Source organism: Staurois parvus, unplaced genomic scaffold (assembly GCF_062004578.1).
Source record: "Staurois parvus isolate SC_StPar_1 unplaced genomic scaffold, SC_StPar_1.0 ptg000546l, whole genome shotgun sequence".
Lineage (NCBI taxonomy): Eukaryota > Metazoa > Chordata > Amphibia > Anura > Ranidae > Staurois > Staurois parvus.
Window position 1 is genome coordinate 3,910,623 of NW_028318342.1, and position 23,780 is coordinate 3,934,402.

General features: G+C 38.8%; 1 protein-coding gene across 1 annotated transcript in view; it reads left to right on the forward strand.

Annotated features, from left to right (window-relative positions):
* The window catches only part of CRIM1 (cysteine rich transmembrane BMP regulator 1), a 1,025,033-nt gene that overhangs the window by 400,993 nt on the left and 600,260 nt on the right, over positions 1-23,780 (forward strand). The window contains exon 3 of the mRNA XM_089690902.1: positions 10,597-10,839. Coding sequence (XP_089547028.1) covers positions 10,597-10,839 — 243 coding nt within the window. The remainder of the gene's footprint in view (positions 1-10,596; positions 10,840-23,780) is intronic.

The window sequence follows — 23,780 nt, forward strand, 5'->3', positions numbered from 1 at the left end:
AATTGCAGGAACAGGCTGTTCTGCCTTATTGCGTTCATAGGGACCCTCTAATAAGTACTAAGGAAAGCATGTGATATGCAACTTTTTCTCAAAGGAAAGTATGGCTGTGGGAAGCATTTTAGTATTGACACTTGGTTTATTCAGAATTTCTGTGTGGGGGAACCTCAAGGGCCATTTGCCAAGTTTATTTTGGAATTTTTCACCTGCTTGTAACTATGTAGGTTTCCCAGGTCACAACATTTTAAGAGAAGTGGGGTGTACTGGTGCATTAGATTAATGCCTTGATGATAAACCTGAAGTACTGAGCAGAAAGGCTGTGCTCCCTGTGCGCATTTTATGGCTTAATTTTTTGACGTGTACTTGCATCTCATATAACCAGTGGAAGTTCATAGTTTTGGATATCTGTTTTTTCAAAACGGTGAGAACAAACCCACTTTTGGGATTTTTTTTTTAATTGATTTGTGTGGTCAGCAAGACAGACAGTGAGTGGAATCTTTCCAATGTGGACACAGGCAACAATTGAAGTTTGTCTTTTTGAATAACATTGAGAATTATATTTTGTTCATCTGTGTCCATGTTGAGTTACTTTCTACATTCTGTGTGGTCAGGAGGCAGATGAGTAGTACAGAGGAAACCTCTGAAATGGCAATAAGTAATCTAAAACCTGACATGCTCTATCACTATACAGAAAAAAGTAAATGTCTCAATTTGTGTTTTAAATGCATGGGACAATAATGTATATATTGCTTTTCTGTTATCACATATTGTCTTTATAAATGCAAGCATATTTCCAGTTTGCCTGTGTGTGTTTTTATGAAGAGGATTTGTAGCAGGAAATAGTTTTATGTTAGTTTTGGCAGAATTAATGGGCTACATTCATTCCAACATTCTTTTTCTTATCAGTAATATAAAAAAATGATCCTATGCAGAATCTTTGATGTAATGTAGAAATCCCAGACAATATATAATGTGAAATTTGACCGAGGCTAAACGTCTTTTGATTTCACTACTCATATTTAAACATATAAACTGAAATGGATATTGCAAATGCTCTTAAAAAGCTAATTTCAATTTACAAGGATGGATTACATAAGTCATTTTATTTTATTCATGAGAATAAAATTGACTACCTCACTTACATGACAGGTGTATGTGCCCTTATAAAACCAGTAAGCACTACAAACACCTTTCATTGTTGCCATCTTTAAGAATTGAGAACACAATTAGCCAAGGCAATATAATGGATTTGGTAGCAGACACGTGATAATACCTTTCATGTCCCCAGATAAACTTTGGGATTTCATAATGGAAGACTACGGCTGTTACATTTGTCATGTTGTTGTCTATTCACAATATATTTTGTGAAACTTCACAATATAATGCTAAACCCCACATGGGTGGGGGGTAGTTGATTCCTGTCCTACCTCACTCAATGTAGCAGTTCACTGTAGTTGAGACATCTAGATATTGTAAATTCAAATTATACACAGCTGCTGAAAACTTATGTTCAACAGTTCATAGATTTCATAAGCTAATCTTGTTACTGGAGCCCCACTTATATGGCATTCCTGACTTTTTATATTAGCCACTAAAACAACCATCCCCCTGCCTGATGAGGATACTTTTACTGGCTACTCCTTTAAATTTGGATTGTCATTGGACCTTTTTCCTAGTTCACTACCTATGTAACCATGCAAGTTTAGAAAGGGTTATTGAGTAGAGTTTTCAGTCTAGTGACGGTACTAGCAAACCACTTGTGATGCCTGCTTTCAGCAGGACTTTTTTACTTTTTGCACCGGTTTACACTGGATCTGACTTTGATATCGTGAGGCTTCACTTGAAGTCGCACAATTTTAAAGCCACGTGTTAGTGCGACTTAGCAGACATCTGTGCGTCTTCATGCATAGATGACTATGCAACTCGCATCTGAAATTGCTAAATATAGTGCAGGAACCTTTTCTTTAATCTGTGCAGCATTGCAAAGTCGGAGTCACACTGATTTGAACGGTTCCATTGCTGACAATAGGGTGCGACTTGTCATGTGATTTGAAACTGTCAAATCGCATGACAAATTGTACCAATGTGAACCTGGGCTTAAAGTCTGGTGGGCTTTCAGTGTGAACAGATTTTGATGTGAGTGTTTAGTATTAGATTCAGATTGCCCATAACAGAGAGCTGTCAGTGGTTCAATGCAGGATCTTTATTTCTCTCTCCATAACACTTGAGATAAGATATTGCCCGCACAGGGAATACATTGTTAGGCTGCCCATAGATGGATCGAAATTTGGCCAGTTCTGCTGAATTTTGATCCATGTATGGGCACTGTGGTTAAGCAGAAGTCAATCTGCTGATCGACTTCTGTACAACTGTCCTGCTGGAAAATGTCCTCTTGATTAGTGTGGCGGGCTATAGCCTGTAGTACTGATCAGTGTATTCTGATGGAGGGGAATATAGAATACATTTAAAGTGAATAGGGGAATTCAGGTCTCATCTATGGCCAGCTTAAAAGATAATTTCCCTTTTAAAAAAAAAAAAAAAAAAAGAATTCCCATTTATTTGCATGTGAAAAAAAATGTGCATTTCATTTTTGTTGTTGTTTTGGAGCCTGGAAAGCATTGCACCAGCGTTCATCAGATCTCTGGTGCCATGCAGGACCCCTGCAGATTGTCAGTGTATCTGCTTGCCCGTACATCCCATAAGGGCAAGAAGATACAGTATGACAGGAAGACTACCACAACGCTAGTTGAGAACTACAAGCTGATTACCGCAAAGGCTGCCAAGATGTGTAGTCCATTCATTCACAGAACTCTATGTGAATGAATGATGCAGCCATGTGAGCGGCAGTGGCAACAAGTTACATGTTCCACCCTAAAAACAGGCGGAACATGTAACAAGTTCCCAAAGGTGAAGCACTTCCTCCTGGCAGCACTAGGGTTGCTGGTTCCCAACCACGGCACCACCTGCCTAGAGTTTGCATGTTCTCCCTGTGCCTGTGTGGGTTTTCTCTGGGTACTTCGGTTTCCTCCCACACTCCAAAGACATGCTAATAGGTTAATTGGATCCTTTCAATATTGGCCCTAGTATGTGTATGTATGAATGCAGGGGCGGACTGACAACTCATGGGGCCCCTGTGTCCTTGCCCAAACTCAAAAAAGCCTATGAAAAAGGTACCAGGGGCATCTCATGGGCCCTCAGGCAGTGCCTGAGTTTCCAAAGGGTCAGTCCGCCCCTGTATGAATGTTAATTAGGGACCTTAGATTGTAGGCTCCTTGAGTCCTCATGAACACTGGACATTTCTGCAGATGCTGTTTTTGGCTTCTGGCGTTTCTTTCTATAGCCAGTAAACTCCCCAGCATGTTATCCTATGTGTCCATGCACACATAGGCTTTAATCAGGAGCATTTTCTGGCTAGAAAAAAACCCAGAACTAGTGGATTTCTAGAGGAGTTTTTTAGCTGTAAAAATGTTCTAACGCTGCTAAAAGCTGAAAAATGCATTTATAAACGTTTTTGGCCTGAAGATTTTGTGGGAGTATAACTTTTGCTAAAAAACGCAAACTGAAAAACACAAATAAACGCTGAAATTTAAAAAAAAAACTCTTTTTTGCAGCATTCTACAGCTAACGTTACTGGCATTTTTATAACGTCCAGTGAAGGTTAAGGACTGATGTGAATGTAATAGTGTGTGCGTGCGTGCGTGCGTGTAAAGCATAAATTGACAGAGCTATATAATAAGTACCTGTAATAAATAAGTAGAAACCAGGGCCTGTGCTTCTAGTGAGCAAATGTATGTAGTTAATTAGAACCATAGAAAGAAAAAGGATTATAAAAAATGATAACCTTTGTATGAGAAAGGCTGACAGGTTCACTTGGTCAGTCCACATAAAACTATAAATGGATAGTCAAATATGACTGACTGAATTTCTAAAAATGTTTTAATTTTTTTGCAGTGGCTTTTTGATACACATAGGAAATGCTACTTCCACTTATGTGTCTGTATGTTTGAACTTTGAAACTTGCGACAGGAAAAAAGAACTAATCCCACTGCCTCCTCGGTGTCACCATCAGAATGTGTGCAGCTATTAGCTGTGAATGAACACATTGTAAAGCTTCCTGATTTTTAGTCCTGTCGGCCGGTGCTATTTATACCTCCCCTTGCTGTTCCAGAAAGATTAAACCCTCTGATTAAGTTACTTCACTGATGCAGCAATAAAGATCATCCATGGCCAGCCTTGGCTTCTTAGATAGGAACAGCAATAGTACAAAGATACCAAGTGCCATTTGCTTTCCTAAACACTTAAATTATGTTCTGTAACAGTACAGCTTTTCCTCACATTCTGTTTGTCTAAAGAGCATTTCCATAAATAGGTCAGCTTGTGTCAGCCCTGAAAAGAAAACCTGTAATGAAAGTAAAAGGAAGATAATAGAATGTTTGTTTGTTTTTATAACCCTAACAAACAAAAAAAAAAGAATATTTTATATGTTTCATTTGCATTAGAAAATAAATTACCCTGACCCCTTCAAATATTATATGCTCTATGTTCTAATTTCTTACTATATTGAAGGTAAAGTTCATCTTAAAATTTTTTTAAGAAAATAATTAAATGCACGTCTTTTTTGCAGATAAAAATAAAAGAGCATTTCTTTTTTTTTTTTTTTTTGCACTGCAGCCTATAAGACATTCCGCCTGCAATCAGCAGATTGCAGATACAATGCGAGGCTCCTTCAGACACCCAGTCAGCTGTCTGCCGTACCTTCCATATGGACAGGCAGTTACTAAATGGCAGGAAGAATCAATGAAATACAAGAGCGCTCACCAGCGCCCTCGCAGTTCAATGAGAACTGCAAGCCGCCTGCCCTGAAGAATAAGCGGTACTTGTAGTTAATTCATTCACAGAACTCTGTGAATGAAGGTTGTGGCCATGTGGGTGGAGGGATAACATCCCACTGTCACAAGAAGGGGGGATCAATGTGTGTGGGGGGGGGTGGAGGAATGGACCTGGAACATGCTACATATTCCACCCTAAATACAGGTGAACCTAGCCTTTCAATTACAGAGGCTATTAATAGCAGTAATTGTGATATTGTGCAAAGTTTTTTTGGAAGGGAGGTCTTAAGAGTTTAAAGTGTATGTAAAGGCATGTTTGTCTTGTACAGACAGCAATTTCTTAGTAGCAGTTTTAAATCTACTTCATACTACCTAAACTAAAGAAAGGCAATGGAGTTTAAATAAAACTTTAATTGCTTATCAGATTTCTCCATAGTTTATTTTTTATGTATTTCATGCAAGTTTTAATGTTAATTATTCTAATGCATAATTCATAATAGCGTATACTATGTCTTCCTGCAATCTATATCTGCTGTTGTTGTTTGACAAAAAAGAGCAGTGCTTTATTATTGTATTGAAAGCAAATGCAGTACTACAAAGAAGTAAAATATTAGCATGGCATAGAGAGAACCCTTTACATCTCATTGAGATTTCTAATACAGAGCTTGACAGTACGTTGCTGAATACACAAGTATGAACTGTTTGGAATTCATATTTGATTATGTCCCTGATCTATGATGTTCTCCTGTTTCCAACTCATTTGCTGCTCATTTCAAAAAGCATTAGTGAAAGGGTTCAGTGAAGACTGTCTTTTAGTTAGCCCAAGTCTTCAGTGTTCACCTAACATAACATCAGTAATATTTGTGCGACTATGAATCATTGTTTAGAAAGAATGACTTATTCTGCTCTTGTCATTTTTTCTTAGCACTTATGGTTGACAGGATATAAAGTAGGGCAGGGAAAAGTGTACTGTTATTAATTGAGGCTTGTTTACACCTTTCTGTTTTCACCACATGAACACTACGGTAGTTGGAAACTGATAATAGTGAAACTACTGTGGTTCTTACTCCCTAGAGTATAAAGTACTATGCACATTTTACACTTAACTTGATCAAGAAACCGTGTCCAAACAGAGCTTTAGTAAGAAAAGAAACCTGCTTCTCTAGGTGGCCCAAGACATGAACGTCATGGTGCCAGATAAAGGGATTTGGATTTGTTCAATTACAGTATCTATGTGTTTGTGATGCTCAAATTACCACAGTTGACCGCAACCTTTGAACTTGGCAGAAAGATCAAGCAGACTTGCGTTAACATTTTGGGCAGTCAGTCTTTTGAAATATCCATCAGAAATGTATTCAGTTATTCTAGGAAAAAAAAAAGGAGCACATTTAACAATATAAAGACAAAAAAAAAACCTAACCAGAGAAGGTTTTTACCTTAATGCAAAACCTCAAGCCTTTTCAACCACTTTAATTTGCATTATTATTTGGACTTTGACGTATTTCTCTTGTCTTGGTTGCCATTAACCTTAAAGTGTTACTAAAGGCCATTTTTTTAAAGGATAAGTTAACTTTTTCAAAAAAATATATAAATGCACATTTGTAGGTAAAAAAATATGAATTTAATATTATTATTATTATTATCTGTTGATCGCGCTAGATATTTCACTGAACTTCCTGTCAGAGTGTAACTGCCTGTCTGTATCAGAGGTACATGCGAGGGCTGGTGCCTGTTATCCTGATGCAAATGTTTGCTTGCGTACAACACTTTACTGCAGATCTCCTCCAGTTGGTGCGCTCTCCCTCTGATGTTGCTAGTGCTTTTTTTTCACTGTATCTCTAATCTCTGAGTTACCAAATATTTCCTTAACTTTAAAAGGGGTTTCCACTTTATATAAAGGAACCCTGCTTGAGACCTCCAGCATGTATGCCTTTAACTACCAGAAGACATACTCTTACTTTGCAGGTGATACATGACTGTAGGTAAAATGGTATTACTGGTTATTCAACCTTCTATTTTTTCTGAGGGCTGTTTTACACCATGAAGTGCACAACATAAAAATGAATATGCTGCAATTCTCCTCAGTGCAGAAATTGATAATGCTGCACTTTTTACTGTATACCACAGTGCACATTCCACAATTCAATTGTAGCGTGGTAGTTTCCCCAGTGTGCTGTTCAAACAAAAAATGGCACTGCAGCACATCAATGCACACATGCTGCATTGTAATAATGTACTTGTTTTACCAATGGTGTGAACATGCCCTGAGTATATCTAAATATATGAACACAGGACACATTCACACTTTTCATGCATTAAGATGTGCGGTGTTGGACAGTCCATTCAAAATGAATGGCACTTCAATGCACCAATGGCCGGTTTAATAAATAAACGTCCGACATTCAGCCCGTGTGTATGGCGGACGGTCCGACAGCTTCTGACGAAGGGGCAAGACTGAAAAAGGTCTGCTGATTGGCATCTGATCAGCGCTTTCAGGCAGTGGCTGAGAACACTGACAGGAGTGTTCTGGTGGTGGGGCAGTCCCCCTCTCAGAAAACAATAGCTCAGCGGAGGAGGTCACTGTACTAATATCGGATTGTTAGTACAGCAGCTCCTCTTGAGCTCTGCATTTTTTGTTTTCGTTTAGTCAGCTGGGTTGAATGAAAAAAAAGGCTGCTAGTGTGTTCTAGGCTTTAGGTCCCCTAAGAAAATGTAAATTAACCAATGTGAAAGGGCTTTGCTAATGCTCCCTAAATTGTAGCTGCATAAAGGAGCTGGCTGTGTTTTACTTCTAAAGTTGAATACCCCTTGTTACTGGCAATATTTACTTTTTACTACCTGGAGACCATTTAGGCAAGTATATTATAATTAATATCTCTTATAAATTAATTAGGTCAGAGCCATGAGATTAAGTGGAGACTGTGGCATGTGTTCATGGTTTGTAAAAAACATATTTTTAGTTCTCTTATTTGCTGGTAAAGTCTGTTGTGCAAATTCTGCTGACATAATGCAATTTTCCCTCAAGGGCAAAGTGTGCCCATGTTGAACCTGTCATCCTATAAGGTAGTCTCTATTAGCATATATATTGCTATGATCATCGTTATTAATATTAATGACTTCAGGTATGAGTGTTTGTACCCATCATCTTAATTGCAGGTTTATGGTCTGCTGTGGTCATGCAGCTTGTCATTACAGAGCTGATCAAAAGAGTATGTTGATGTGAATCCCACTGCCTGAAAATGGTATCATGTTATAAATGTACCTAATATGATCTTTGGAACTCTCCACTGTTAAGGACACTTTTGCACTGAAATAGCAGTTTTCACAATATACATAGCTTGAAAAAAAACCTCTAGTCCATCTAGGTCATCAATAAAAAACACACAAATAAAAACCCTCCACATATTCTATCCTCCTATACCTACAGTTGATCCAGAGGAAGGAAAAAACACACACACATTAAGCATAGTCCAATTCACTCCTGAGGGGGAAAATGTCTTTCCTGATCCTCCAGGAGGCAATCAGATATTCCCTGAACCAACTACCCCTTTCATTATTGCCACTAACTATCAATATCCAGTTATATTTTGTGCATTTAAGATTCCATCTTGCTCTTTTTTAAAGCAGTCTACTGAGGTGGCCAGAACCAGTTCTTGAGGGAGTCCATTTCACATTTTCACAGCTCTTACTGTGAAGAAACCTTTCCCTTTGTGAAGAGATAAGCAGTTTTCCTCCAGACATAAAGCGTCCCCCTTGTCCTGTATTAGGAGTTTTTCTTGCACTGCAGCTAACACTTTGTCAATCACATTTTGTTGCCATTGTCTTAAAGCAGAACTCCAGGCATATATAAACAACACAAATTAATGGAGCACTGTAGTTTTTAATACACCATTAAATCTATTTTTAAATGCAAACAGTTTAAGGCCAGTTTCACACTAGTGTACTCCCGTTTGGCCACAGCGCAAGTGTATCCGTGATTTTTGTTTGTTTTACCAGCAGTTTTAGCTGTGGTCTCATGGTCTTTCAATTAGGTTGCTCATTTTTGTCATGGCTTCTGAAAGCACACTAAAGATCCAACTTGCAGGACTTTTGCTCCTTTTTTTAAAAAAAATGTGCAACCTAATAAGACAATGGGATCATGGCTAAAACAGCTGGTAAAACACACAAAAACCCGGATACACCAGCACTGCCACCAAGCCGCAGCGCACAAGCATGAAATGGTTCTCAATTACCTTATTTTGACTTATGTTGGCCATACACAGTTAGAAAATCGTTCGAAAAAGTGTTTGATGCGCTCCATCGTTCAACTTTCGAAACATTAGTGGACTAATTTCAATTATCGAAATACAAAGTTTTTAGCAAGAAGACGAACTGTCAAGTCATATTTTTTTAAGCCAAAACAATCGCTTTGCTAAACATTAGTAGTGGAATCAAAGGCAAAAAGGTGAAAAAAACCTTTACATCATTTCCACCGATCGATGAAAAATGTATTGTTTATGTTGTTAAGGATCGATAACATGTCAACAATTGGGGGAAATATTTCGATACAAGGATGGCATTATTGCATGCACATTTAACAGATCTTTATAATCCGACTGTTTTTTACAAATGATTTTCTAACTGTGTATAGCCAGCATAAGTATCAGCTTCTTGCAGGCGGAGAGGGAAAGGTAGAAACAGCACAAGGAGCAAACCATGTGTGTTGCAGTAAAAGAAGCTGGCTGATAGAAAATGTTACTATACTGCTGCAGAGAAAATCCAGACTCCTGACTTTTCAAATAGTGCTGAACTGTATAGCAGAGATGAGTGAATCTCAGGACTGGATGGACAGAAATACAGCCCCCTTATATGTATTTCATCAGTGGTGCTTTTACCTTTTTTGCTTGGGGTTGAACTTTAATGCTGTTGATAACATTTGATAGACATGTTTTTAAGGCTAAGACTACCTAGTTATTTTTGATCTCTTTCTAATGAGAGATTTAACTATATTATAGCAGTCACCTCATCTGCAGCACCCTGACAGTTGTGGTTAAGTCTCTAAGTAGTCAGAAAATATCAGTTCTAATTATTTACCCATGTCCAATATGCCCCCTTTTAAACATAGGATAATAATAAAAAGAAAAAAAAAGTGCATATCCACACAGCGGACATCAGTGCTGTGTTGCATTAGGTCCTTCATAAACTTTTATCCTGCAGAAATGGTGCTGTCAGACTAGGGATATGACAAGAGGGGATGAGACATCTGGCTAGGATAATTAATCTGAATGACTGCACATGTTTTAAGGTGGGCTTTCTAAATCTTGGCAATTAGCTCATATAGACTGTAAGTATATAGATAGAAAGGCACACATTATATATTTGCAGTGTGCAGGCTTTTTAAGGCAGACCGCCAAAAAACAGCTAAACAAAATATATCCTGTATATTGTGTTACTTACCAAAGAATTTGCATTTTTGGTCATGCATCCCTGTTCTTTCCTACTGGTTTAGCATTCTGATTTTCTAGGTTAGCTGTGTTACTAAACCTTTTGCAAAGAAATGCTAGGAACTTAGAACTGCATGTGAATTGCACGAGAACGCTGTGCTGTTCCTGTTAGATTCACATGCAGTTCTGTTCAGTAGGGCTTTCTACCACCATGCTGTTGGCTTATAAAAAAAAAATAAGAGTGCTGCTTTTTTTTTCTTTTAATTGTTTTGTGCTGAAATATGCATACATTGTTACATTATCTAATTTGTCTAATATCTAATGTTTCACTTAATCTTTTATTTCAGAAGAGAAGCCTGACTGCTCAACAGCCCGATGTGAAGTACAGTTTTCTCCGCGGTGTGCAGAGGACTCGGTCCTCATCGAAGGCTATGCACCTCCTGGAGAATGCTGCCCCCTGCCCAGCCGCTGTGTGTGTAGCCCAGCAGGATGCTTGAGAAAAGTCTGCCAGCCTGGCTATCTCAATATACTCGTGTCTAAAGCATCAGGCAAGCCAGGGGAATGCTGTGACTTGTATGAATGCAAACCAGGTAATACAACTTGGCTCTTATTATTTTTACAACCATAAACAAATGCACAGCTTATCTGCTCTGACCTTTTTTTCATTTGTTTTTTGTAAGATATATTACCCAAAACACCCAAGTATGCTCATTTCAGTTATTCATATATTGAAAATTGATGTAAGAAGTGCCAGTACTAAAACGTTGTGCCACCAATCAGATTTAAATATGTCTTGCAAGCTGGAATAATATAGGTGATGCGATAAGCAGAGATTGAGGGAATTACTAAGCACAGACGTCAGGCAGAACATTTCCTAGGAATCATATGAGGAGTTTTCCTAAATGCTGGCACTAGTTTACAGATAATTCAGATTGGAGTAAACTGAGTGGACTTTGAGTTCAGGCAGTACATACTGTTCTGTACTAGTAGCCCACGGACTGCTTTCACTTTCTGTCTGGAATTGCTCTTTTAAGTATCTATGCTCAAAATGTTAAATTTCTTTCAATCAATTTCCACATTGTATTTAAATTATTTCTAGTCCACCACTTTAAATCTGACTGATCTTGAAGTTTGTAACATTACTTTGTGAAGATCCACACACATTTACTACTTTGATTTCTGTAACATGTATTTACTATGCCATGCTGATAGGTACTGCTGTGTCACAGAATTCACAGAGCCTGCTTTTTGAACTACTGAGGTGCTGAGAGGAAGAAGTATTAGGAGAAAGTGTCAGCAAAGGAATCAAAGCTTCAGGCAGCACGGTACCATGGGATATGTAGTCCTTAGCAATTAAAAGTAAACAGCAGCAAGTAGACGCTGCAATGCATGCAGGGAATCCAGGAATTTGTGTAAAGAGATGACTAGCAGGCAGGAGACACAACATGAAATGAGCTTTTTCAAGGAAGCGTATCATGGATTGTCAAAATAACTATTGTTCGTATTGCTATTACAATGCTGATTTTAAAGTAAATATTTCCTTTAAATATTTATACAAGATGCATCCTGCAGTGATGTTTGCATTTGCATCACACAAACACCTACTACATTATCCAGCTTACACTTAAGTATTTGTGACTGTTTAAACAGAGCTGTTATGCATTTCCCTTTGAACATTTTTCTAACCTTCTCGAAGGTGTAACCTTTGCTAATGAAGAGTGTCACAATTTACTACACCTTAATCTGCACACTTTATGTAACTCACATTAGACTCTTTTAACCAGTATTGATGTGTTATTTATTTTTTTAAGCCCTCATTTACACTTGCAGATGGGGTGGGGGGAAGAGTTGGGGGAGTTCTCTTCATAGAGCAACAGCCTTTTAAAATTATCAATGTTCCAGTTATTTGTAAGAGAAGTTTTTTTTTTTATTCTGTGCACATGGTTTAATGTTAGATTGCTCAAATTCCCCTAATTTAATTTCCTTTTACTGTTTTTTTTTTTTTAACAAGTACTTGTATCACTCTATCAATTTATACAACACTCTATGTATTGTACATTTCCATCAGTTCCTGCCCTCAAGGAGTTTACAATCTTATGTTTGGTACACACATTCAATTTTTTTTTTTTCGTTCAACGCAGTGGGCTAAAAGAAGAGAAAAAAAATAGTGAGATTGCTGTACTAACTTACCGATGTCAGTGCAGCAATCTCTTCCGCTGTGCCTTTGTGTTCTGACAGCTGGGCTCCCCCCGCAAGAGCACACTGATGCACTGATCTGATGCTTGTTTTCCAGTATATCCTTTCAACAAAAGCTGGTCCTTAGACTGGCTTTTCTCAGAAGGACAGCTGTACACATGGTCCAGAAGTCCGGTTTCTGCCGAACTGGCCAATATTCGGACTGTGTCTACCCACCTTAAAGTCCCAGTCTCACATGCACCAGGGCTAATTCACACAGCAACCAGTTAACTAACCTAGTAAATCAGCGGTCTATTGGTCATATCTTAGCTGGCTGAACAATATTTCTTTATTGTCAACAGGGGCCACAGGCACACAGATCAGCATTCATTCTTGAATATGTGGGTTACACTAGCACTTTCAGGAGGTTAGAACGCTGGCAAAAAAACAAAACAAAACAAAAAAATGTTAAGTCAGCCCCTGTATAACCTCCTAGTGTCACAGTTTTTTGCTAGTGTCATAGGAGGTTGGACCCATTTTCTTCAGCTCTGCTGAGCAAAATTGTAACTATAATTTTTTTTTATTTTTTTAAATTTGAAATTTGCCATATTTTTTCCTTCTTCGGTGTCTTCAATGAAGACTTCATAAAATGCTGTTTTAGCTACACAACTGCTATTCTGCTTGATATACCCCCTGCAACAGTTACGGAGGACGTGCTCAGATCCTGCTGGACTGAAGATTACAAGACTAGCCTTCCATGCTAAAGTTGAAGATTACAAGACTGGCCTTCCATGCTAAAGTCTTGGGACTATACCTCACAGTTGGGTGCCAGTTTAAAATTCCCTCCACTGCCATCTCACTTTGATAATAGTTAAAGCAATATTAAATCCAGAGACTGAAGTTAGTATATTGCAGTTTACCAGTTCTTAGATGTGGTGACTGAATTAGTATCCTTTTCAGGCTTGTTTATTTTTACACCTGATAATCTAGACAGATTCTTATTTTTTCAATGTATTTTAGCAGATCAAGCTGTCCAACAAAAGTTGCAGTTAGATTGTTGAGACAAACATAGTGACAGGGCTTCTTACAATGGTCAGCTTTGTTGCAAAATGAAAAAACATTATGTACCTGATAAGAAAGTGTTGGCTAAAGTTTGCCATTAATTTGTTAGTCTAGTCCACCTAATTTTTGTTAGTGCATCTAACACTACCCTCTCCCCAGACTGAGAATTCTATTGTCCTAAGGTAACTGTAGTGCTCCTCCAGTGGAGTTGAGACACCTAAGACAGGAAATGTGTTACTGGCTGCATCAAACAGGTAAAAATAAGGAAAAAAGGCAAACAATGTTAAACAAATGCAGCTGTTCATCCAGCCAGAAATTGTTGCGCTTATATTGTAAAATGCTCTCTGCCTCTGAACCATTATCAGTTAGCATTGTTCCCTGCTGCAATATAGTATAACTTTTTTTAATTTTGGATAGAGTAAGGTAACAAGGTAACAGTAAGGTATCAAGTTTTTTGGGTTCTTTTTTTTTTTTTTTTGGCATCTGTGTCCCATTGGGGAGATTTTCCTCCACTATCGTGTCCCATAGTCAAAACAGGAAGTGAAGAAATCCCTCCAAATTAAGGAAATCTCTTGGGACCCCCCAGGATACAAGAACTAGTGTTCCCATTGGCCTATTTCCCCTCTATTACTATTCTTTAGGACTGCAACTAACAATTATTTTCATAATTGATTAGTTGGCCTATTATTTTTCTGATTAATTGGATAATAACCTCAAAAAAAGTGTGGTGTATAATTTTGTTAATATGTAAAGTTGAAAAAACACAATTTATTCTTGAATATCTATATGCAGTGTTAAACAAAAATAACCAGCTATATCATTAGGGAACAAAATATCTAATCCATTCTGAGAATAACAGACAGAAGAGAGACAGTATATAAACTAGTAGAGGTTGAATCTGGTACATATCATCAGACTCAGAGATCAAAGTTTTTATTTAAAGAAAAAAAAAAAAAGTCATTATGCATGACTGATTCCCTTGTCATTGGCAGGTAGCTTGATAATCACTATTATAAGGGGTTAATGTATACTGTGCAACAGTGAAAGCAATATTATATATATATATATATATATATACAGTCAGGTCCATAAATATTGGGACATCGACACAATTCTAACATTTTTGGCTCTATACACCACCACAATGGATTTGAAATGAAACGGACAAGATGTGCTTTAACTGCAGACTGTCAGCTTTAATTTGAGGGTATTTACATCCAAATCAGGTGAACGGTGTAGGAATTACAACAGTTTGCATATGTGCCTCCCACTTGTTAAGGGACCAAAAGTAATGGGACAATTGGCTTCTCAGCTGTTCCATGGCCAGGTGTGAGTTATTCCCTCATTATCCTAATTACAATGAGCAGATAAAAGGTCCAGAGTTCATTTCAAGTGTGCTATTTGCATTTGGAATCTGTTGCTGTCAACTCTCAAGATGAGATCCAAAGAGCTGTCATTATCAGTGAAGCAAGCCATCATTAGGCTGAAAAAACAAAACAAACCCATCAGAGAGATAGCAAAAACATTAGGCGTGGCCAAAACAACTGTTTGGAACATTCTTAAAAAGAAGGAACGCATCGGTGAGCTCAGCAACACCAAAAGACCCGGAAGACCACGGAAAACAACTGTGGTGGATGACCGAAGAATTCTTTCCCTGGTGAAGAAAACACCCTTCACAACAGTTGGCCAGATCAAGAACACTCTCCAGGAGGTACGTGTATGTGTGTCAAAGTCAACAATCAAGAGAAGACTTCACCAGAGTGAATACAGAGGGTTCACCACAAGATGTAAACCATTGGTGAGCCTCAAAAACAGGAAGGCCAGATTAGAGTTTGCCAAACAACATCTAAAAAAGCCTTCACAATTCTGGAACAACATCCTATGGACAGATGAGACCAAGATCAACTTGTACCAGAATGATGGGAAGAGAAGAGTATGGAGAAGGAAAGGAACTGCTCATGATCCTAAGCATACCACCTCATCATGAAGCATGGTGGTGGTAGTGTCATGGCGTGGGCATGTATGGCTGCCAATGGAACTGGTTCTCTTGTATTTATTGATGATGTGACTGCTGACAAAAGCAGCAGGATGAATTCTGAAGTGTTTCGGGCAATATTATCTGCTCATATTCAGCCAAATGCTTCAGAACTCATTGTGTGCCGCTTCACAGTGCAGATGGACAATGACCCAAAGCATACTGCAAAAGCAACCAAAGCATTTTTTAAGGGAAAGAAGTGGAATGTTATGCAATGGCCAAGTCAATCACCTGACCTGAATCCGATTGAGCATGCATTTCACTTGCTGAAGACAAAACTGAAGGGAAAATGCCCCAAGAACAAGCAGGAACTGAAGACAGTTGCAGTAGAGGCCTGGCAGAGCATCACTAGGGATGAAACCCAGCGTCTGGTGATGTCTATGCGTTCCAGACTTCAGGCTGTAATTGACTGCAAAGGATTTGCAACCAAGTATTAAAAAGTGAAAGTTTGATTTATGATTATTATTCTGTCCCATTACTTTTGGTCCCTTAACAAGTAGGAGGCACATATGCAAACTGTTGTAATTCCTACACCGTTCACCTGATTTGGATGTAAATACCCTCAAATTAAAGCTGACAGTCTGCAGTTAAAGCACATCTTGTCCGTTTCATTTCAAATCCATTGTGGTGGTGTATAGAGCCAAAAATGTTAGAATTGTGTCGATGTCCCAATATTTATGGACCTGACTGTATATATATATATATATATATATATAATTGTTTTATTTGTTTAAATAAATATACCCAGAAGTAGAATATACGGGGCATTTTTACTGGGAGTGAGACATGAAGATAGTGGAGGGGGATGATATAAAATCTTTTATATTAAAGTGGAACTATAGGTACAAAAGGGCTAACTGGCCGGAATTTTAATGCAGAAGAGACTTGCTTCGTCTCTTCTGCATTAAAGTTGCCTACCTGTATGTACAGTGAGCTGTGCAGGCGCAGCTCACTTTACAAATTTAGCAATGCCAAATTTGAATGAACACATGCACGGGAATGACGTCATTCCCACTCAGACAATAACAGTAACCAGCGATCAGGACTGGGAAGACACCTCCTGTAGATGCCAGCGGCCGGGCAGAGAGCTTTGGGACATCATATTGCTGGATCAAAGGTAAGTATAGTTCTGCTTTAAAGTAATACTAAAGGCTGAGATTCTTTTGCATGTATATAATCGTTTTAAATATAAAACACAATACTGGTAAAGTACAGTACTGTTTATTTTAAATTTAACTGTAATGCCTTATATTGCCTCCAGTCTTTCACCCTCCAGCGTCTCTGGGTTCAAATATTGATCTTACCTGCATAAAGCCCTTAAAGCGATTGTAAATGTTAATTTTTTTTTTTAACAACAAACTTGTCATACTTACCTGCTCTGTAATGGTTTTACACAGAGCAGCCCCTGTCCTCCTCTTCTGGGTTCCTCCATCGGCGCTTGTGGCTCCTCTTGCCTTTAGAGTGCCCCTATAGCAAACCACAATGTATAGTATAGAGTGCCCTATAGCAAGGTAAAAAAAAATTCTGGCTTTATCACTTTAAATCACTTCCTTCTCCTGTCCCATGAGGATTTGCTGCTCACACGTTTACAAGTTCTCAGGCACTTATGGACATGTATGAATGGTGTACTTAGCTGTATGTGTGCTGCACTGTGTATACTGACGTGTATAGACGGTGTAGTGAGCTATTCTAATCCTTCTCCACTCAGTCCAAAAAAGTTTTGCCTTTATTTAGACTTTAGGGCTTAGAGAACTGAGCACTGATATCATCCGTTGAGTGGAGTGTTACACGTGTGCACTTTGCATTCTCTACCCCACCGTTCATCCTAGAGGAAACATCTTTCTGAATTAGACCATCCAGTCTCTGGTTTTGTTCACTGCCCACCTACAGGTATTTGTCTCCTCTGGCCTTCTATGATCCTCATCAGCACCAGTTGCTTGAATTTGTTCCTTATTTTCGGCCTATATGTATTCTGCTACATGGTTCAACAGGTATTTACAAAGATGCAAGAGGACAGTCCTGCTGCAACTGGTGACCTCAACCCATACACCATTATTGACAGGGTTGACCTCCTGGTATTCCCAGAAGAGATTAACTCCTGCATTACCCAGAGATCATTAATACTATAATGATGTCTTCATGGGGGTCTTATACAGCTGAGACCTAGCATACTGTATATCAATGACACTTAATATCCACTTCAGTTTTTTATAGGTGTTGCATACCTGGTAGAGGCCAAGCTGACGAGAGGGCTTCCCTTATACCTTCTGCCCAATACTCCATAGAATTGGTGACTGGGTGTAGAACAGCAATGGGCAAACTACGGCCCGCGGGCCGTATACGGCCCGGCGGACCTTTTAATCCGGCCCGCGGAGCTAGGCTCTCGCTAGGCTCCTCTCACAGTCCGCCCTGAAGACCGGTGTAGCATGAAAATCTGTCTCCTATGAGGATCTGTCCCCCTCGACGTATCTGCGCATGTGCCGGAGATCGCCGATCGGCTGCTAATGCCTGAAACTGGCACATGCGCAGATACGTCGAGGGGGACAGATCCTCATAGGAGACAGATTTTCATGCTACACCGGAACGGCGCGGGACACGGCGAGAGGAACGCGTGGAGCAAAGGTAAGTGAATTGACACAGGGGGGACTTGGGGACTTAATATGGGGGATGAATTAATATGGGGGATGAATTAATATGGGGAATGAATTACTATAGGGGGGATGAATTACTATATGGGGGATGAATTACTATGGGGGATGAATTACTATATGGGGGATGAATTACTATATGGGGGATTAATTACTATATGGGGGATGAATTACTATGGGGGATGAATTACTATAAGGGGGATGAATTACTATATGGGGGATGAATTACTATATGGGGGATGAATTACTATGGGGGATGAATTACTATGGGGGATGAATTACTATAGGGGGGATGAATTACTATAGGGGGGGGTGAATTACTATGGGGGATGAATTACTATAGGGGGGATGAATTACTATGGGGGATGAATTACTATATGGGGGATGAATTACTATATGGGGGGTGAATTACTATATGGGGGATGAATTACTATATGAGGGATGAATTACTATGGGGGATGAATTACTATATGGGGGATGAATTACTATATGGGGGATGAATTAATATGGGGGATGAATTACTATAGGGGGGATGAATTACTATGGGGGATGAATTACTATAGGGGGATGAATTACTATGGGGGATGAATTACTATATGGGGGATGAATTACTATGGGGGATGAATTACTATGGGGGATGAATTACTATATGGGGGATGAATTACTATATGGGGGATGAATTACTATGGGGGATGAATTACTATGGGGGATGAATTACTATGCTTACTATGGGGGAATATTACTATACTTACTATGGATGACACATACACATAATTCATCTACTCTTGGTCCGGCCCCGGGTCCAATATATGAACCCATTGCGGCCCTCAAGTCAAAAGGTTTGCCCACCCCTGGTGTAGAAGGACAAGGAGCATGGGTGTCTAGAGAAGGTTGTGGAAAAGTGGGTGACCAGATGAAGATGGCAGTCTGGATGTTTTGGATGCTTAGAGTGGAGCTTCTGCAGAATGGTAGCACATAGATGGAGCACAAGAACTTGAAGGTGAAGGAAGCAAAGCCATAGACAAGATGAGTCAGCAACAACAGGGTATCAGAGGTACCAAATTAGAAGATCAGTGCAAGGTCAAGGGCAGGCAGCAGTTCCTTTACAGTAGGCAGAGGATAAAGTCAGCACACAAGCCAAAGTCTGTATAAATTAGAGTCAGACGACAAGCCAGGTCAAACATAAGTTAACAGCATATACAAGTCACAGCAGCTGACGACCACTCAGCAATTATCTTTGGTTTTGCTGTGCTTTAAACAGTCTTCTGGATGTCAAAATGCTAATGTACGCTAATGCACATACACATAGTAAACATGTGGAAGCATGCACAGCTTTCATTCTATGCACATAACTACAAGCTGCACAATGCAAGCCTATTCACTCGATATTCCTGACTTTTCTGCCCCCATCTCTTAAAGAAGAATTATGGTCAAAATGAGAAAATCAATATGTAATGTAACTCTGTAATATGGTAAATATGTCACTGAATCTTTTGCATATAAAAGCAAGGTTTTTCAGAAATCTACCTTTTCTCCTTGCAGCTGAAAGCTCTCGTGCCCACTTCCTTTTAATTAGGAGACGCCATTGCTTCCTCTGCTTCCAAATGCCTCTGTTCCCTTTTGTGTAATGCCACTTCTGATCAGACTTCAATGTGGCATTATGACATCATTGGGGGCGGTGCTCTATTAAATCTTACAATCATGGAAAGCCCTTGCATGTCCATCAAAATAGAAGTCATGCCAAGGCTGGGCTGACTCCCCCTAACAATGGGTCCACCCAAATCCCAACCACGGTCCATCTATGTCCTGCTCATAGCCGCCCACTACTTTATCTTCAGACCGCCTATTCACATCCTGCTTCCATTTTTGTTTTGCCAGTACTAACATGGGCTAACAGCAGCATTCAAAAACCTATGTACATAGATCTCTGCTGGTGATAAAAGCAAATATTAAAGGTTTAATTAAAGGAATCATGGGAATGTTTTTTCCCTGTAGGAAAGGCAGATGCTAGCACAGTGGAAAGAAATGGCATGCTAGCTCTGCAGAACTCCTTCCACTAGAATTATCCAGCAATGAAGGAACTATGGGGGGATAAGAAATCCCAGGTGCAGCTGTATGCTAGGCTAATAATAATTTAATTTATTATAGTTATTATTATGTGTAATGTTCAGGTGTTTTAATCAAGGTTCATTAAAAAATGCAGGCTGCCTTTAGTAGTACTTTAAGGACAGCTTTCAGATGCCCACTTGAGTTCTCTTTTTAGGGTGAGTAGTGAACAAAACTACAATGCAACAATTCTGGTGCATACACATTTGATTCTGATTGCCAGGAATTCTCCTCTGGACCAAAGCTTTTCCATTTTAATAAATACTGGTTATGCCCCACCCCCCCTTCCTACAGTTGATGATAATCTCAAGTTCGTATTCTTCAAAAGCAATAATAATCATTGCTGATAGAGGTCCAGGGAGGGATCTGGAAAAGCAGGTTTAAGTGGAAAAACATGAAAAGGGTGTACCTTGTAATAGTCGGGTAAAAAGAGTCCATGTGCTCCTGGATTGATCGTTCTCTTTAACGCAAAAAGACCAATGTATTTTGGTTTCTAGATTCTTTGATGGGCACTGTAATTTCAGATTTACCATTGACAATATATGGTACTTTGTCTCCTGTTTTGAGGTGTAGATCTCCCCTCTATTTCTTGTTAAAGACTCTTTTATTGTTTTTGTGTTCCTTCTCAACATCAACTTGCAATTTTCTATTGTTAATCAAGAACATATTTAGGGATTTTTTTCCGTGGTACTGGGAGTGTGCTGAACAGGCCCCAGGACTTGGCCTTGTCACACTTGCTTCATATGCAGGTAATACAATATTTTTCCAGTCCATCTTCAGATTAGGCCACCAAAGGGATCATTGGGATTATTTCAGCAGTCTTTTGAGTCCCAAAGTGCCTGACTAATGAAGTTGTTGGATCCTTGGTGCAAAGACTTTACCTTGAAACAAGTAGAGTCTATCTTTTCTTCCTGTAGACTAAGGTTGCACATAGATGATTTTTTTTTCTCAAAAAAGGACTCTATTCACCTATATACACATTTGCAGTGGATGGAGGAATTAGTAGATCAACTGCTGTAAACCACCCTGTCCATACATAGATCAAAATTTGGCTGGTCCCTGCTTAACCTGGGCAAATTCAATCCATGTATGGCCAGGTTAACCCCCCTGAGGAAGTGACTCTTGCCCCAATGTCTTTTAATGTGGGCCATCAGGTCTTTTGAGAGAAGCAAACAATTCTGAGCTGGCAAAATGGTAACATGCTGGGTTTGAGTCTCCAACTTCTGAAAGCATGCAAGTCAGTGCATCCGCTTGCTGTTTTTAAAACATGTGAAAATGTAATGTGAAACACAAATCTGTAGAAGAATAGCACCCATCAGGCTTGATCAGGGCTCAGTTTCTTGGCTGTTTTAAGATACTCCAAATTCTTGTGGTCTGTAATAGGTGAAATTGGATGAATTGCATCATCTAGCAAGTATTGCCATTCCTAAAGGGCAGCTTTAATTACCAGGAATCGCATCAGTGATTTAGGGCCTTGCCTTTGTGACAAAATGGGGCTAATGCAAACAGGAGTTTCAGCTTGTCAAGTGCTGTTTGAGCCTCCGATGACCATCGAGACCAAGTGTGTTGCTTTGTGAATTGCATAATGGGATAAATTAATGTAGAAAAATTGACAAAACCCACAAAATGTTGTGCTCTTTCTATCAGCTTGAACAGGCCTTTTTAGTGATCCATGTTGAACCCTAGGAAGGAGATTTTAATTTTTTTATCTTATATGCTTTAGCATAGTGTATTAACTTATTCTGCTCAATACCCCTTTAACATGGACACGTTGAAACTCTAGCGAGAGGGAGAAGTTTAAGTCATCATAAAAATATATACTCATGAACGGATCTGTTGAAATCTCAGAAAATATTGTTTACAAAGTATTGGAAAGTTGCCAGTGTGTTAAATATACCAAACGACAGCAACAAATAATCAGAATATCCAAAGCGGTTCTGAATGCTGTCTGCCATTCAGTCCCCTCCCTAATGCAGAATAGACTATAAGCCCCTTGAAGATTGAACTTGGTGTAAACTGTAACAGTTCTGAATCTTTGAAAGAGTTCAGGGGCCAGTGGGAGAGGGTATCTGTTCTTTTTTTTAAATTTAAATATTTATTAATTTTTCAGATAAACAAGTTATACAAACATACTCATTAAAACCTTAGTTTATTATCAAAACATTTATTGTTTCATCCCCCCCCCACCACCTCTTCCCTGACCCCTTCTCCTCTGCATTTTTATGTTCATCTCTGGAGATCGTAATCTCAATAAAAGAAGAACAAAATATGTTTCCATATTATTCTATGTTAATCCCCATAACCTCTAAGGCTAGCCTTGACTTTTTGAATTTCTCCCATTTGTTCCATCTTGTATGGTGACTCTCCATCTTATCTTCATTCAAATGATAAAGTTCCTTGAATTTACATATATGATCCACCCTATCCACTCAGTCTTTTATTTTTGGCACCTCCTGTCTCCTCCAATACTTGGGTATCAGTCCCTTTGCTGTATTCAAATAGTACAATAAACCAGATTCTTTGTATTTTTTAACTGAAAGCTTAGTACTATGAAAAAGGCAAATCTCTGAGTCTACTAGAATATCAACCTGTGTAATTTTCTGAATCAAGCTTACTATTTTCCCCCAATACTCTTGTATTTTAGAACACTCCCACCATTTGTGATACATTGTGCCTCTACCTCCACATCCACACCAACATAAAGGTGAATTTTCTCCACTCAATCTATGTGCCACACTTGGTGTGATATACCATCTTGCCAAACACTCATAATTAATTTCTACCACCTGCATATTTATCTTTCTGAGGATTATCCTATACATTTTCCTCTGTTTTTCCACCTCTATTGTAACTCCTATTTCTCTTTCCCATTTTTCTATATATGGAGGACTTATATCTGCGTTTATTTCAGTGAGAATCTTATATATTTTAGAGGTTCCGTATTTCCCATCTCCCCATGTACCTAACAAGTGCTCAAAAGGATTCCAATCCTCTCTTATTCTTAAAGGCTTTGGAAGCTTTCCTATAAAGTGTTTCAATTGAAAATAACACCACTCATCCATTCTCGTAAAAACGTCTCCTTTTTTTTCATATTTCTTAAGTGATCCTATTTCCTCCCCCACCATTATAACCCTTAATTGTGCATCTTCCTTCTTAATCCACTTCCCTGTGATACCTTCTTTACCCGGGGGGAAAAGCTCTGTGGACTTTAAGGGCATTAACAATGAATTAAATTCCCTTTCCATCTGTTTGTGTAAAACATCCCAAACTCTTAAAACATTAAATGTGAACAAACTTGTACTGTCTGCTAATCCTCTGTATTGTGAAGGTAACCATACAATTCCACTTAATTTAGTATTACTTAGTATATTTTCTATTTTAACCCAGCTTTTCCCCTCTGCATTATATGTCCAGTCAAAAATTCTCGCCATTATTACAGAGTTATAATATCTTTTTAAATCTGGGACTCCCAATCCTCCTTTCTCTTTATTTCTACATGAAATTT